Source organism: Medicago truncatula, chromosome 7, assembly GCF_003473485.1.
Source record: "Medicago truncatula cultivar Jemalong A17 chromosome 7, MtrunA17r5.0-ANR, whole genome shotgun sequence".
NCBI lineage: Eukaryota > Viridiplantae > Streptophyta > Magnoliopsida > Fabales > Fabaceae > Medicago > Medicago truncatula.
In genome coordinates, this window is record NC_053048.1 from 50,885,125 (window position 1) to 50,899,289 (window position 14,165).

Consider the following 14,165-nt stretch of genomic DNA (forward strand, 5'->3'; position numbering starts at 1 on the left):
CTTCAATCATGTGGTCTATATATGCTTCGTGTTGTGGTCAACTCTAATTTTTATCTTTTGTATGTTTTGGTTTGATTGGTTATACTCCAGCGAGTTAATGATGTCGTGTTGGTGTATGGAAACATGGTTCCTTAAAATTTAAACGAAATTAGCAGTATGGAAGCATGGAATCTTCAATCTTAAAATTATTATTATTAGTCACTTCTCGACCATTGATATCTCTATTTTCTTTAGGCACATTTTCTTTGGTTTCTTACTCTATTGGCATTTTATGCATAATAAAAAGAAGGTTTAAATATGGTTTTGGTCTCTGCAAATATAGCCAATTTAGGTTTTGGTCCCTGGTAAATTTTTTTTTTGAAATCAATCCCTGCAAAATTTTTTGTTTTTTAAAAAGGTCCTTCGCCCCACTTTCTTGCCTATGTGTCAGAATTTTGCTTACGTGTCACGTGCTGACTGTTCAAATTTGCATATGTGGCAGCCATGTCATTTAAAAAACAATTTTTAAAAAACAAAAAACATATTTACTTAATAAAAATTAAAACAAATAATTTTTATTAATTTAAAATAAATATAATTAAAGAAAAAGGGGGGAAAATTTTAGGGTTTCATTTTCCCCTTTTCTTCTCCATCTTCTTCTCAATCGCCCTCTTCATCTTCTTCTCAATCGCCCTCTTCTTCTCAATCGAATCATCTTCATTTGTTCCTTTTCGTCATTCAATCTGAAACCTAACACAATCGATTCACTTCAGGTATGTTGGTTTCGTGTTCGTTGAATCCGTTTTCTTCTTTTTCGTTGTGGTTTTGGTTTGTTAATGTATGGCTGCGATTTTTGCAGGTTTGTCTTGGAGTTTGGCGAAGGTGCAACCGACGGCTAGGATTTTGTTAGGGTTTTCTTTATACTGTAAGTTTTCCTAAAAAACAACATATTTAATGTCAAAAATAGTAGTAGTTGTGTGTATTTATGACTTACAGTATAAAGAAAACCCTAACAAAATCCTAGCCGTCGGTTGCACCTTCGCCAAACTCCAAGACAAACCTGCAAAAATCGCAGCCATACATTAACAAACCAAAACCACAACGAAAAAGAAGAAAACGGATTCAACGAACACGAAACCAACATACCTGAAGTGAATCGATTGTGTTAGGTTTCAGATTGAATGACGAAAAGGAACAGATGAAGATGATTCGATTGAGAAGAAGAGGGCGATTGAGAAGAAGATGGAGAAGAAAAGGAACGCGTGAGAAGAAAAGGGGAAAATGAAACCCTAAAATTTTCCCCCTTTTTCTTTAATTATATTTATTTTAAATTAATAAAAATTATTTGTTTTAATTTTTATTAAGTAAATATGTTTTTTGTTTTTTAAAAATTGTTTTTTAAATGACATGGCTGCCACATATGCAAATTTGAACGGTCAGCACGTGACACGTAAGCAAAATTCTGACACATAGGCAAGAAAGTGGGGCGAAGGACCTTTTTAAAAAACAAAAAATTTTGCAGGGATTGATTTCAAAAAAAATTTTACCAGGGACCAAAACCCAAATTGGCTATATTTGCAGGGACCAAAACCATATTAAGCCTAAAAAGAATAATGCTATGTATAGCGAAATATGTTTTACGACTGGATCACCGGAAGTATATTTAGCTTAGCTAGCATATTGCTTATCTGATTTCCACTAATTACGGATGCCATTAAGCCATTTTCACTATAACACATGCATTCATGATCATGATGATTTTACTTTGTTTTCTTTCACGATGATTAGCATCGCTGATAAAAAGAATAATGCTATGTATTGTGAAATATGTTCACGATTGGATGACGAGAAGTGTATTCAGCACGTTGCTTACCTGATTTCCACTTACAAAAATATACCATTAAGCCATTTTCACTATAACAAATGCATTCATGATGGTTTCGCTTTGTTTTCTTTCGCGATGAATAACATCGCTGATAAAAAAAAAAAAGGATAAAATTATATTCAACATCGCTTAACTTAATTTCATATAATGATTTTGTCTTTTATCTTTTTTTGACATTATTTTTGTCCTCTTCGTTCGTTTACATGTGGATTTTCAAACATTAATTAAAAATATAAATGAAAACATGAGTGAAATATCCAAATAAAACCACATTTGAATCTTAAAAATTCATATTCAAATTGATCAAAATAAAAATAAATGGTGAAATCGTTATCTTTTATTAAGTTAAGAGACCATAAGAGTAATTTGCATAAAAATGTTATAAACAAAATTATTATTTGCCGAGAAACTAAGGATACGTTTGTTTAAGCTTTTCTTTAGAAAAAAAATTGTTTTTTAAAATCACTTTTGTCTCTGGGATTTTATTAAAAAAAAAAAAACATTTTTTAAAGGTTAAACAAAGACACCCTAATTTTTAATCTATGATGTGTATAATTTTTTTTTTTCTGATGAGTAGGAATTGGATGGTACTCTGGGATTTAATATATCTACAACAATCACACACTTCACATCCACGCATGTGCTAGATTGATGCAGGCATTTAAAATAGATTGAGAGGCGTCGAAATTGTTAGACTGAAATTTCTGGTCAGAGTCCAAAATCCAACCCCTTCATTTTCATTTGTGTGTGTGGGTTTCAGTATTTTATTTGTCAATCAATTTGAAATAACAAATATAACACACAAAATAGAGCAGAAGAAAACACAAGTTGTAAAAGGAATCGTGAAAGAAAAAAAGAAAAAAAACTGTGACCGGATGCAAACATAAATTGATTGGTTTTGATGGAGATAAAAAAAAACATCATGATTGAGTGTTGAGCAAACCATGTGCCTGAGACCGGGCTGAACTGCTATAGACGACAATCTTGGTAGCTTAATTTTGAAAGAAAAATGGAATGTTGTGATACTTACAGCATTGACCTCATTATTTAAATCAAATTTTAATACCGTCTTTCAATACTTTAGTAATTGACATTTGATCACGATAACAACCAAAATTATTTGCTCAACCACCAAATTAACACATTGACATAATGTGTTAATAATAGCTTTTAACATTCTAAACATCAAATTCATTGCAGTTTGCTGGTATTTATTTGAAGACCCTGCATATGATCATAAACATGTTTGGCCTTTTGAGGGCATATCTTTATAGAGAAGTCAAATGCATCTAAACAAGCTAACAGCTGTAAACACCATTCATATAAATCATAACAAAAGTATTATCGAACAATTTATATTGCTTTTGAATTTGTCTAAATTCAAGAAAATTCATGTTAGTATATCTCTCTGTCCGTCCTAGTGTCCCATGATTCCATCTAGATGATACCTTGTAGATATAGGCAAGTTAGTCCACATTGTTGTGGTGGAGTCCACAATTGGATAGTTGCGCTTTTGGGAGATAACTTTCAAATATTTTTTGAAAGAATGAAGTGCAAATAGGGGGTCAAAAGAGCAACCATCAAATGGTTGGTCCTTGCAAATAGCTGTTTAAGGCTTAGGCCTTTTAATCCTAAGTAGCCGGAAGCCTGAACCATTTTTTTTTTCTTTTCAAAATTTGCCAGGGTGGTGCAGCTAGCGGTTGTAACGTAAACGTTATGTTCTAATAAAAAGCAATTAGAATCTAGTAAAAAGGACCTATCTTATACAAAAAGTTGTGTCCAATAATAAGAGGAAGTTATAAAAGAAAAAGATGATACAACACAATAATCTACAACGTACATAATAATAGCAAGGAGCCCCCTTTGTACCAAAAAAGCAGTAACCACCCTTCACAAGAGTAGTCCCCATAAAAAAATATAGTAATCTTTTTTATTTTCCCTCTTTCTCTTTTGCAACGGTTCTTTCATAAACTCGAATTAAACTCTCCAAGCAGGGATCACTCACTTATTAGCTTTCTAATGATTTATTTATCATTGCACCCACCACATTATGTCACCATAAATTTCATGATTTTGATAGTAAATCAAATCAAACCACTGTAAACGAATTGTATTTGTACTGAGTTAAATTAAAGCAAGTAAGTTTACAGATTTGATGTCCAAAGTCAATCCATGAAACCCATGGTGAGTGGACATGCAGAGTTCGTTGCCTTAAATTTTCACTTCCATATATAACACCTTTACCAACTAAAACTTGCTAGTATCAAATGCTATACGATCCATGTTTACACAAGCAAACAAAAAAAATTCAACGAGGACAAATTATTTCCTTTATTGGCCACTTACCACATTCTTCATATCTTCTTTTTTTAGGCCATTGATACCACATGTCACATTAATTAAATCTCAACTAATTTTTCATGCCTATTTTTGCTTCGTATTTACTGTTTACGAAACTTGATTAATGATTTGATAAAGCAGTAGTACAAGATTTGATAAACTATTTTTTGCTTTTAAAACATGTTTGGTAAAAAAAAATATATGATATATTTTTTTTTGGACACGAACGGATATGATAGTTGATAGGCCATAAACTTCTAATGGATAATGAATACTCTCTCCGTGTCAAAATATAAGCAAAATTCAACTATCTTAGCTGTAATAGAATATAAGCAAATTTGACCTTATTCCTTATATTTAAATATAATATACCAAACATGCCCTTGCTTTAATTCTCCAATTTGCATTCATGAGTTTTCCACACACTACAATTTTCCACGCATGTATTAATTGAAGATGCTTCTTGAAATATGAAGCGCCTCTTTGATTACTCACTCTCCCTCCGTAACTTCACGAAGCAATTAATTCCACAAGCCCCCAAATGCATTCTTATAAAAAGGTTGTTTTAATGTTTCTATTCTTCTGCATGATTAAAAAAAATGGCTATAGAAGGAACATCTAAGAAAATGGCTACAGAAGGACCATCATTTAGTTTGGGAATCGAATCAAATTCTGAGGATCTGTTAAATCGCATTGTTGAAAACTCACCAGAGATCGAAGACTGCTACGTTTGTATAGAGGTATATCACGTATTTTTTTCGATATCTATGACTTGTTTTTCCGACCGCAATTTTTTTTCTTGTGACGAACATCACTTGTTTCTCTTGTTTGCCTCCAAATCGAATAAATAACATCCACTGATACTTGATATGAAGAAGACAACCGTTGAACAACTCCCTTATTAATTTTTCTACCACAACTTAAATTGATCAAATCCGAGTAGGTCTGAAAAAATTTGCGCCGAAATGGAAAGGTTTAGGAAGTGGAAGAGTGCAAAGCAATTGCATTCTGCAACGCCATTCTTCAATGAAATAACATCAAAAATGTAAAACTAGGCACTTTATTTAATGAAAGAACATGAGTAGGTTGGACAACAAGAATTGTCATGAGGGCAAATTTGGTATTTTAGTTTAAATTAAATAACAATGATCACATTTCTTAAAAAGTGTGAAATGGTCAATTTTGCTTATAAAAAAATACGGAGGCAGTAAGTTAGTTGATACTCAGTCTCTCTCACAATAATTGTCTTTTTATCCATTTTTCTTTTTCTCAAAATAATTGTCACTTTAGAATATCAATGCAGCATTTATTATTTTTTCCCATTATAATACATTTATTTATTAAACTTCATCCAACTTAACTACTCCACTAACTACATTTAATAAGGGTGTTTTAGTAAATGATATTAATTTTACCATCAAAATCAACACAATTAATCATTTCTTTAATAACCATGCATCAACCTTAAACGACTACTTCATTTGTTCCTTTTTAATGGTCTCTTTTTGACATTTTACACGAACAAATACATTCAATAAATGTTACTACTTTTGATACAACAATATACTCTTTTACTATAATAACCTTATTCATTGAATATCTAATTTCATGTATTTCTTATCTGCAATAAATAAGTAATGATAATATTGGCAAAATAACATTTAATGTTGCATTGAATTTCGAAAGTGACAGTTAAATAGGAACAAAAAAATTCTCTAAAAGTGACACTTAAAAAGAAACGGATGGAGTATAAATCAACACATTAAATGTGTAGGATTCCATGATATTAAAATATATATTTTTTTTTTTGGCTTTATATTAAAATATATTTTTGATTATTATTTTAGAAAAATTTAATCAATCATAAGGGTAAAATAGAGAGACAAAATATGAAAATAAGTTATAAGTTAAAACACTACTTAAAACAACTTACCAAAAAAAGAGTTGTAAACTAATAAGAAAAAAATATAAAGCTCATGAGAAAAATAATCACAAACAACTTTATTTTTGTGATATGTGTATATGTTATAAGTTTGTGGTTAGGACCAGGTCAAACATAGTCTTAAAAATGTTGTGATTATTTTAAAAAAATTGAGTTCATTTTTTTTAAAATATATAAAAATAAAAATAAAATAAAAAAGAGTTCATATAAATAAGATAAGAGGTAGCAGTATTTAGTTTAATTTAAAGAATATTAATCCCATATTGAAATCTAAAACCCAAATTGTGATTAGGATGATATTAATATTTGATTTGACAAGCTACGAGCTTAAAGTGGAGTGGAGTGGCAGGTAGAATTAAATGTGTGAGTAGAATATAATATACTTAGAGGGCAAAAAAGGACAAGAAGGAACTGTAGATAAAGTTAACCAAAATTTGAAAAACAAGTGGCCGTTGAAGTTCACAAGAGTAATACAAGAGCCTTCATAACATCATTCATTTACACAACACAACACAACCCAACAAAACTCATCCTCATATTCAAAATCAAAATTTGTCTCTTCTCTACTCATAAGAAGATATTGTTTGTGTGGAGAAGAAGATGAGAGGACCAGTGATGGTAAGTGGTGGATGCGGTGGTGTGAAGGGAAGAAGAGGAAGCCGAGACGGCAGCGAAGAAGTGTCGCCGGCAGCGTTAATGTTAGCTGCTTTGAAGAAATCAATGGTGGCCTGTAGTGTGGAGAGTCCTGATGATGTAATCTCCGCCGTTCATCATCCAATGGAGATTGGATGGCCTACAAATGTTAAGCATGTTAACCATGTCACGTTTGATCGTTTCAATGGGTTTTTGGGTCTTCCTCTTGAGCTTGAGGTTCATGTTCCTGCTCCTGTTCCTAGTGCTAGGTACCTTCATTTTTTCTAATTTTATTTTGTTTTTTTATAACATGTTATTGATGCGAAATATCCATCACCCACTCTGAGTGGGCTACCGACTACTAATCATGTTTTTTCATCCACACGACTCAAACTCGAGATATTACTTAAAGGGATCTAAATCCAGTTCCATTCGAACTAATAAAATGTTTTGGTTTTCTAATTTAGTTTTGAAACATTTCAAATGGGTTTGATTAAAATGCTAAAAATTACATTTTTTTTACTTAATTTTTTGTTAGGTAAGATTGTATTGTAGGTGGGGTTTGTTTTTGTGTGTTTGAGTATGAGTTAGCATTAGGGCTTCACATTATCCTTCAATGAGATTTTTTCCGTTGGTTGAGAGAAAAGTGAGCTAAAAAGTTAGTAATTAAATGGTTGTATTAAAAGCCAAGTTATTAAGATTTGCCTTTATTTGATGAAGAAAAGTTTCCATAACGGTAATGTAGAATTTGAAAAGTTCATCTCAATATTTTCTAATGCTTTTGTTTTGCGTTTACTTTTTCATAAAATGCAAGCCGTTCTATGCCACTACTTACAATAATAAATAAGTTTCTTTGATTTATGATTGATTATCTTTATTTACTGTTTCCTTAGAACCAACTGTAATAATTAAAATTTTCCAAAAGCTATTAAATCATGTTTTTTTACTAATGCTTATCATATTCTGATGTGATTTGTGATCATGAATAATTGCAGTGTTAGTGTGTTTGGTGTCTCAGCAGAATCAATGCAATGTTCTTATGATTCAAAAGGAAACAGTGTCCCCACTATTCTGTTACTGATGCAGGAGAGGTTATACTCACAGGGAGGATTAAAGGTAAGTACAAAATTTATGATATGTGTCAGTTTTCCAGATTATGTGAACCAACTATAATTTTTTTTCCTTCTTTTATCATTTTTTAATTAATGAATTTTCAGGCTGAAGGAATATTTCGTATAAATCCAGAAAATGGCGAAGAGGAACATTTGAGGGAGCAATTGAATAGTGGCATTGTGCCAAATGACATTGATGTTCATTGCTTGGCTGGCTTAATTAAAGCATGGTTTAGGGAACTTCCTTCAGGAGTGTTAGATGGACTTTCACCTGAGGAAGTTCTTGAATGCAACACTGAAGAAGAATCTGTTGAGCTTGTGAAGCAGCTGAAACCAGTTGAATCAGCTTTGCTTAATTGGGCTGTTGATCTTATGGCTGATGTTGTAGTTGAAGAGGAGTGTAACAAAATGGATGCTAGAAATATTGCTATGGTTTTTGCTCCAAATATGACTCAGGTATGCTTATGTGATTGCACTTTTTGTACCTCAATTCGTATGGAATGAGTGTCGAACTTGACTTAGGATGGTTTGCAGTCACAATCCTGTGACTCTGCACAATCTGAATTGTATGATCTTGATCAAACGGCCAGATGATACCGACTACGTGCAGTCAAATGATTGTGACTGCACACAACCCAAATTTGTCAAACTCGTCCCTATTAATGTTTTTGCATTTCCATGTTGGAGTCATCTCATCTAAGAGTCATTGAGTTGTGCAATAGTTCTTTCTATTAGACCTTTAAACTATGAACTTTTTAATCAATTATTCCTGTGATATTGTACTTTTATTTAACAGATTAATTTTCAAGTCCACATTTTTGTGTGCAAATGATATAGTATGCAGTAAAACAAAATAATAGTTGTTTTACACAAGGCATGTCAAGTATTTTTATGTCAAATAAAATTATGCTAACGTGTTTATCCTGTATATATTTACACATGCATGATCACTATGTAAACTAAGAAATTATTATTTTTAATTGCATTTTTATTTTGTCTCATGAAAACAGATGTCCGATCCACTAACTGCTCTAATGCATGCGGTCCAAGTGATGAATTTACTGAAAACACTGATACTGAAGACACTCCGAGACCGCGAAGAAACAGCAACAGCAGAATATTCATCCATGTCATCTCATTCATCAGATGAATATGACAGTCAACAAGAAATGTATACTAGCGGTGAATTGAAAAGAACCAAGTTAGATTATGATGATCATGTTGACTACAGCCACAACATTGAAGAAGCTGCATCTGCTCTCAGCGAGATAGAAGAATGCTTCTTAGAACAATTGGATGATGTTCAGACAAAACGATTCACAAAAGAAAAACCTGCAGAGCATTTGCAAGAAGAGTTAGAGAGTCCTACCAAAACTGAGGATTCCTGTCTGAGTTCTAGTTATAGAAACGGCTCGACAACAACTGAGGGATCAAATGCTGACACAAGTAGTCCATCAATAGAAAGTAAAAACACCAATGATGTGGAGATGGTAGATAAATTTAGTGATTCTATTTCACTCTTGCCTTTGTTTGCATCTAATTAAGAATTTGAGCTTCTTGTTGTCAGGACTCAGGAGTGTTTTAAGTGAATTGTTTTAGATTTTGTGTTTTACAAGCAAGGGGTGCTTGTGTATACTTGATTAGTAGGTTTTTCTTGTTTTTGGATTGTAGAGTTATGTTCAGCTTAGTGCTGAATTTGACCTGATTATGTTATGTGTCCAAATATACTGTACTATTTGGATACATTAGCTACGAATTTTATCTAGGTTAGAAGTTGTGCTTGTTAATCTATTCTTAGGGAGTAGGGAGACTGATTAAGCCTAAAAATGGTGCTAGTTATGTGTGTTGTTCATGATCAAAATTTTATGGATTCATTTATATCTAATTCATGTTACAATGTAAAGAGTTTGCTTTTTAAATTTCACAACTCACTTTAAAATGTAAGTAGTTATATCAACCATTAACAAATACATCATATATGTAGTATTGAGATCGGATTGTTCAGATTTAAATACAGATTTTGATATTATAAAAAACTAAACTATTCAACTTTAAATCTATAACGTCTCGTTGTATTCAACGGCTATTGATGTGTTGACTCTCTTTGATTCGGCAATCCGAATCCACAAGGACACAACATGTGCATCCAAACTTATTGGTAGTATACTTGCATAGGGTCTCTGAAAAAAGCCTATTCCAAAGGAATCAACTCCTAAAATTAATTTGAAACGTGTGACCAACTATTTTCAATGGTAAAGACTGCACGCTATTTAATAATATGTGAAATTTGACTATTTCATCACACTTGGTAATGGTAATATATTATAATGCTAACTGAGTTGGACAGTAATTGATTTTCAATTCTTCTAAGATCACATGTTATATTATATGGCAACTATTATTATTATTCACAAAAACCATTGCTTATATAAATAAAAAACTAAAAGCATCAGAATTTGATCAAGGTGGGAAGACTTTAAATTAATGTGGGGCCATACTAAACCCAAATACTTGCAATCTATTAAAGCTTGCCGCCCACATTTCTTCCCCAGCTAACAGTCAAAGAAAAATACCAGAGTAAATTTTACCTACTTTCTTGAATCTCCTTAAACAAGACAAATTAACATAAAAGGTAAACAAAATAAACCAATTATGTAACAAGATTATTATCATTACTAGTGGCAACAAACAAGCCAAATAGTTTTCTTAAAAGATGGGTGGAAGAGAGTTTCGATTTTTGGGTTGAACAATTATTGACCATACTTCTCTTTTCTCATGGCCTAACTCCGGACTATTATATAGCCCTCTTCCTCTAAAAACCGGAGGGTTAATACAAAAAAATGGTTAGAAAAACAATCTCAGATCAAAAGGAAACACACAAAAAACGTAAGTAAAGAATAGAAAGTTTGATCAATTGTGTCATGTCTCTAACTTTAGAGCGGCTGCAAAATATTACAATATTGTATCTGAACCATAAATATTACGATTCTATTTACAATATTACCCCTAATGTGTACCGCTCGAGCGACACATCACACTTATCAATAAACTATTAGTCATACCAAACAGAATTAATGAAGAAAAAAATTATTAGATTAATTATAGAACAAAATGTAGAAACAACATATGAAATTTGAATGTGTAGAAATAATGAAATATAGTATGAACTGTTAAGAAATTATAAAATCAGAATAAATAGCATAGATACAATTGGAAGCTTTCATCTAAGTGATGCTATGCCTCTAAGTGATTATCAGAAATCCATAAAAGTGATTTAGAAAGAAAAATATCAGAATACAATCAAGATGCCAAACAAGCTTCCCAAAAGAGCCTGTTCTTTTCCTTCTCATCTACAAACTCTTGGTCTGATGAAGAATCATCAGACACAAAAGACTTGTAGTTGTTCTCTTCTTGCATCTCATCATCTTCACAATATGAATCACCATGAACATTACCTTTTTGCTTCTTCTTCTTCACATCTTCGTCATCATCTTCATCATTCAAAGACTCATATCCCTTGAATTCAGCAGCATTATCATGGCAACAAGATTGAGCATCATCATCATCATCATCTGCACAACCAATTTCATAACCAAATTCATCAAAAGTTGGATCATTAGAATCAACTTCAGAATCACCAGTGGCCTCAACAAGCATATAAGAAGGAATCTTATGATATTCATAAGGATCTTTTATGTCCATTTCAGAATGGATTTGAAATTGTGCAAGAGTTAGAACCAATACAACAATTATAATCAACTAGGGTATCTATAATAAAAAATATATAGTAGTACTATTAACTAACTTGTTTGATACTTTTTGTGAAAGTGACTAGGTAATGATTCAAAAGCTTGGATGGGACTATAGTAAGTAGTAGTCATTAGTCATTATAATTAAAGGAGAAGGATTTGGCTCAATTTAAGTAGCTTGTCCAATAGAACAATAGAGACATGTTCCAACACTTTTCTAGAAGAAGACATGGAGGACCCTGAATTCAAACATTTAATGTAACTTAAATTATTATATTTAGGAAAGCCTCACGAGTACTATTTTACTAAAATATTGGTTAAAGAATTTTTCTCATTAATGAAAAAATAGCATTTAATAATTTGATAATTTTGAAAATAATGTGATAATTTCATGAATGTACATTTTCTTTCTTGGTACTTTGAGCATTTCAACCTCTTTTAGGATAGATTTTGACTCTATTTGCTTCCAAGGTGTTAAATTCATGGTTCTCTAGTCAAATTCGATGAATTCTAGACTAAGTTAGGAATCAGAGAAAGAGACTGTAGTCTAAAAAATCTGCTGATTATTATTTTTCTAATTAATTATAATTTTTTATTAAAAAGGAAAGAGAAGAGGGAGAAAAATTGAAAAAAATCAAGTTATACTGTGATAAAAAAAAAAAAAAAAATCGAAACCATAAAATATGGAACTTTTTAACTTTGTACTTAATAATATTATATTTTTTATATTTTTACATTTAATAAAAATTGTGTGTGTTTTTTAGTCAAAATAAAAACATCAGTGTGTGTTTTAATTATAGTAGAGACTAAAAGACATTGTTTTACTCCATGTTGTGAGACTAAAACCAATTGGTTACATAGATCGAAATAAATAAAATTTAATTTAAACAGTCTCATTATTAAGGATAAAAAATACCTCTTTTTGCAAAAAGGATTAAAAAATACATCTATACAACAAAAGAAAAAGATCTCGTCTCTTGTGAAAATAAATAAAAAATTGCATATGAAATATACCTACCACATTAAAAATGTTGTTTAAATAAATTTAATCTGAGTATATTGATAAATTGATATTTTACAGGTTTAAATATGATTTTAGTTCTTGCAATTATAGCATTATTTTAGTATTAGTCTCTGGAAGTTTTTTGTTATGATTTAGTCCCTACAAATTTAAAAAAACTGATGTTTTTAGTCCTCATGTCAGCTCATTGCAGAGTGTAGCATGATTTTATTAGGTCATGTTTGACGTTAGAGACTAAAAACATCAGTTTTTTTTTTATAAAAAAAACAGCGGTTTTTTGAATTTGCGGGGACTGAATCTAAAAAAAAAATTATCGAAACAAAAAAAAAACATTATAGTTAGATGGACTAAAAGCATATTTAGACCTATTTAAAATTATTTTCGTTTTGTACTTTTAATAGATGTTCTTGGAATATTAATTAGTTAACATAAGGAATGTCCTTTTCATTCTTTTGGTACCTTTTTTAAGAAATTTCCTCCTTGGTACTTAGAATATTTCAATCCCTTTTAAGGTAGATTTTGACTCTTTTTGCTTTTAAAGGTGTTAAGATTCATGTATCTTAAGAGAAAATGAGCAAGGAAAAGTAGACAGAAAATTAAGAAAATATTTTCCATGTTAAGCATGTGGTGAAATCTCATATACAATGATTAAAAAATGTTTATGCAAAAAAATTAAAAAATTCCTCACTTATAAGAATGACATAAAGGTGTTTTTTTATAGCTTTTATAAATAAAAAATAGTAATCACATTTAAAAATAAAACAATCATTTTTAAAAGTACTTCATTTGTTTGTTACAGCTTTAAAAAAAAAATAGAATCTACAAAATCTAAAATCTCCTTCAAATTAAAATTGCAAATAGTAACTTTTCAAAATATATATATAGATTTTTTTTAGGAGAGAGAAAATAAGTCAAAAGATTGAGCCTATTTTATAGTACTAATTTTTTTATATAGTTGAGTTGTATCCAAACAAACAAAATTATTTATAAAATCTCTAAGTTATTGAATGTTAAATTTTTTTTTGTTTAATTTGTAACAAACGAAACCTCAATATAATTTTTTCTGTTTGCTTTCTATGCCTTTGAATGGACCATTTCTTAGGTCATGCCCAAACCATGACTAATCTGAACTTCCCACCTCAAGGACCTTGACATGGATACCTCCCTTGATTACATAGGAAGAATGATCCCTTTGAACAATTTGCGCCATCTAGTTCGAATCCATGTAAAGATTTAAGGATCAAAACATTAAACTCACATTATAAATACTAACTCATAGTCATTGTTCAGACACATATATTTTAACCTAAATTATCCAATAGATCAACAGTTGAAGTGTATTGTAGGTACCGCTTATTGCAATCCAGTATGAAGGTTGCTGACAAAAATCTTACACTCAAAGGTCATTCTTCACCATCTTCAAGAGATTTCAGGTTCGACATGATCACTTTCTATTCAATAAAATATGATAAATTTGTACTATTCTTTATTTTTAAATATCTTT

The 14,165-nt window shown here is 30.8% G+C and overlaps 2 protein-coding genes across 2 annotated transcripts; one reads left to right on the plus strand and one right to left on the minus strand.

Moving 5' to 3' along the window:
* Positions 1 to 6,588: 6,588 nt before the first annotated feature.
* Positions 6,589 to 9,776, plus strand: LOC25499575 (rho GTPase-activating protein 2). The gene is made up of 4 exons (XM_013594871.3): positions 6,589 to 7,048; positions 7,775 to 7,895; positions 7,997 to 8,347; positions 8,902 to 9,776. The coding sequence occupies exons 1-4, from the start codon at positions 6,747 to 6,749 to the stop codon at positions 9,433 to 9,435; spliced, it is 1,308 nt and encodes a 435-aa protein (XP_013450325.1). The 5' UTR covers positions 6,589 to 6,746; the 3' UTR covers positions 9,436 to 9,776.
* A 1,137-nt stretch (positions 9,777 to 10,913) lies between these two features.
* LOC25499576 (secreted acidic protein 2) lies at positions 10,914 to 11,862 on the minus strand. Its single transcript, XM_013594872.3, has one exon. It carries the CDS (start codon positions 11,591 to 11,593, stop codon positions 11,192 to 11,194), a length of 402 nt encoding a protein of 133 aa, XP_013450326.1. The 5' UTR covers positions 11,594 to 11,862; the 3' UTR covers positions 10,914 to 11,191.
* Between the last annotated feature and the right edge of the window lie 2,303 nt (positions 11,863 to 14,165).

Excerpts from the sequence above, each read along its gene's own strand:
- LOC25499576 (XM_013594872.3), bottom strand. The coding sequence starts at position 11,593 with ATGGACATAAAAGATCCTTATGAATATCATAAGATTCCTTCTTATATG.
- LOC25499575 (XM_013594871.3), top strand. The coding sequence starts at position 6,747 with ATGAGAGGACCAGTGATGGTAAGTGGTGGATGCGGTGGTGTGAAGGGA. Across the intron at positions 7,896-7,996 it reads ACTCACAGGGAGGATTAAAG|GCTGAAGGAATATTTCGTAT; the intron begins GTAAGTACAAAA and ends ATGAATTTTCAG. Across the intron at positions 8,348-8,901 it reads TTGCTCCAAATATGACTCAG|ATGTCCGATCCACTAACTGC; the intron begins GTATGCTTATGT and ends TCATGAAAACAG.